The sequence below is a fragment of the Diospyros lotus genome, chromosome 9 (assembly GCF_014633365.1).
Source record: "Diospyros lotus cultivar Yz01 chromosome 9, ASM1463336v1, whole genome shotgun sequence".
Lineage (NCBI taxonomy): Eukaryota > Viridiplantae > Streptophyta > Magnoliopsida > Ericales > Ebenaceae > Diospyros > Diospyros lotus.
The window spans coordinates 26,027,928-26,031,054 of record NC_068346.1 but is presented as its reverse complement, the minus strand read 5'-3'; the positions used below and the strand labels follow the sequence as shown (position 1 = coordinate 26,031,054).

General features: G+C 40.1%; 1 protein-coding gene across 1 annotated transcript; it reads left to right on the top strand.

Annotated features, from left to right (window-relative positions):
- The first annotated feature begins 261 nt into the window (after positions 1–261).
- On the top strand, positions 262–2,926 carry LOC127810254 (uncharacterized). The gene is made up of 2 exons (XM_052349630.1): positions 262–1,134; positions 2,693–2,926. The coding sequence occupies exons 1-2, from the start codon at positions 327–329 to the stop codon at positions 2,800–2,802; spliced, it is 918 nt and encodes a 305-aa protein (XP_052205590.1). The 5' UTR covers positions 262–326; the 3' UTR covers positions 2,803–2,926.
- The last annotated feature ends 201 nt before the right edge of the window (positions 2,927–3,127 follow it).

Below are 3,127 nucleotides of genomic sequence, written 5' to 3'. Positions count from 1 at the left end.
CCAAACATTTCAAACAGAAGGCTGTTTTACACTTTTGTTCCACGCCTGCCTGTCCAACGCTGGAAAAAATAAAATTGTTTTGGGGGAACGACATTTTGACATTTTATGTAACTTTTGGTACTAATAGTTAAAAAAATTATGGATATTTATTTGTTGCATAATGAGTGTGACAAATAACACTAAAATTAATTCGCTAAATAATATTTTTAAGTAACAAAAAGCGCCGGCAAAGGCAGAGAAATTTGCGGACCCTCTTTCGGCTTTCCCTCTCGCTTTTGACTTCTTTGCCTTTCTCCATCAGAGAGCAAAGCATCAGTGAACAAACGATGCTGCCGGCGGTGAAGAAGAAGAAGTTCTTCCTCAGCTGCCCTCCTCCTCTTCTTCTTCTTCTTCTTCTTCTTCTTGTTTTGCTCTTCCAATATCCCAGCCTCACCGTCTCCCTGTGCCGCAACTTCTGCGGCAACATGGCCGTGAAGTACCCCTTCGGCATCGACGACGGCTGCGGCGCCGCACAGTTCCGCGGCATGCTCAACTGCTCCACTGACCTCTTCTTCCAGACCCCCTCCGGCAACTACAAAGTCCAGTCCATCGACTACAAGAAGCAAACCCTCTCCCTCTACGACCCCACCATGTCCACCTGTTCCATCCTCCAGCCCCGCCGCGACTTCGCCCTCTCCGCCGCCCAGTCCGCCCTTCTCCCCGTCTCCCCCGACACCGTCTTCGCCCTACTCAACTGCTCCCTCGACTCCCCCGTCCTCAACCACTACCGCTACCTCTGCCTCAACTTCTCCGGCCACTCCTGCGACGAGCTCTACGGCGGCTGCTCCTCCTTCCGCCTCTTCCACATCCAGTCCAACGCCACTGCCCCGCCCTGCTGCTTCACCAGCTACGCCACCGTGAGGTACATGAGCTTGAACATTCTGGACTGCACCCACTACACGAGCGTCTACGGCGTCGATAGCTTGAAGGGGGTGGCGCCGCTGGACTGGTTGTACGGCGTCAAGCTGTCTTACGCCGTTGCCGACACTGGGTGTGATCTGTGCGCCAGATCCGGCGGGACTTGCGGCTTCGATGTTGACAGTGAAGCCACGCTCTGCATTTGCTCTCCCACTCTCAACTCCACTCGCCAATGTGGTAAGCTTAAATTTGCCCCATATCTTGAGTTTAAGTTTGTTTGTGTCCCTCACTTATTTACCTACTAGAGCTAATAACTAAAGGAAGCTAATGTTAAGGCTAATGCTTATTTGCATTGAGACTTTATCTAGTTTAAAAATCATTTTAGAGGTTATTATGGTTTAATTTGTTTATTTCAATATTCTTTTTGTTATAAATGCCGTCAATTAAAATTTAATTAAGATCATTTAAGTTAATTAAACATAATAAAATAAAATTAGTTTTAATTTGACAAAAATAAAAGATAAAGATTAAAAAAACAATGTTGGCTATATATGACCATCACTGGCAATGTTTCTAGCTAGTGATGACCCCATTGTGTTTCAGGGAGCCCATGGCCTAAAATGACAAAAAGTTTTGACTTGTAGGGGTGAGAGCGCGGGTTAACACTTTGTCAAGTGATTAATTTCATGGCCACTACCATGGCTTCGTCATCGATGGGTTCGACAATTGGTGGTAGAAAGGTCGAACCCAAATGGGTTTGATCTGATTTGTAAAAATTGAATCCATTAATGATTTAGCAAAAATAAGGATAGGGGAGTTGAGAGATGGAGAGCATATGGTTAGAGAAAAGAAAAAAAATAAGAGGGAATATAAGGGGTAAGAACAAAAGTAGGAAAAATAAGAATGAGTTCAAAGAAGAAGAACCTACAATGACCAATCATCTTTGTTAAAAATGTCAAAGAGAAGGCACCAAGCAACAATCGATGCAATGGAAAAAGAGTGATCAGGCAGGTAAAAATAGATTTGGAATGAAGGATTTCGATGATGGTTTTAAAAACATTAAATAGACAAAAATATTTTGACACCATAACAACAAAGATCAATGCAAAATAGAGATCCCTCTTTTGTAATAGTGAAAGCAGCGAGTGATAGGAACGACTGATAGGATCTAATGATTGGCTAATTGCTATCCCATAAGTTGCTTTTATTTTTGTTTTCATTTTATATTTTGATTATTTTAACATTAATATAATTAGTCTAATTTCAATTAATTAGATATAACGGGGCATGTAACCCCAAAAAAAATAAAAATTAAATCCAAAGACCTTCATAGCAATTTCAAAACTATAAGGGGTCATTGTACAAATGATCCAAATCACATAGGGTGTAATTTCAATTTATCCAAGGCTAAATTTGTATGCCAACATTGCAAATTGACCATTCTACCCTTGCTCCAACAATCACTATGATAGATTTTGGAGCAAGAGTAGAATGGACAATTTGCAATTTTGATACGTAATTTCCATCTTAATATTATTATTCTTTTTCAAATGTTACAAAATTAGAAGGCTGAGTTAAACTCAAATTCTCTTTTTTTTTCAACCAAAAAAAAGAAGGAAAATGTTTTATTAAAAATTAATTTACAAAATACGTGTAATAATTAACCTACAAACTACTGTATCTTAGATTCAACCAACCAACAATAATCACAAGCATTACTCAGCATGACTTCTTGTGCTTCGATCCCATCCTCTTAAAGCCATTATTATATCTCATGTTTTGTTTTTAATATTAGGGCTTGGAAACATTACAGCCACGGCAGAGAGGCGTGGAGTGTCACCTTCCGTGCTCCAAATATTATTTGTTGTGGTCTTGGCCGTCACTCTACGGCGTTTGTTTTCGTGAGATGTTATGGCTTTTTTTGTTTGCACTTAATTACATTTTTGTCCTTTTTATTTTTTTTTGAAAGGATATTACACTTTGCTTATTATCCTAGGATTCCAGGTTCCATGGCTAATGAAGTTGAGTTTGGTTAGTTAATGCAACATTTTTTTTTTTTTTATTCACTTGGGGTGTTCAAGTTTTGCCTGACTAATTCTCAGCGACGGGTGACATTCTCCCCTGATGTATTCTTCGGGTAAATTCGAATGCGAACACAGTTTATATACACTCAGAACTGGATATTCAATGCAGTTCATACGGGAGACTTCTCTTTCAGTCTTATTGCTGC

Coding starts and splice junctions, on each gene's coding strand:
- LOC127810254 (XM_052349630.1), top strand. CDS start 327: ATGCTGCCGGCGGTGAAGAAGAAGAAGTTCTTCCTCAGCTGCCCTCCT. Junction 1,135..2,692: donor CAACTCCACTCGCCAATGTG/GTAAGCTTAAAT, acceptor TTTTAATATTAG/GGCTTGGAAACATTACAGCC.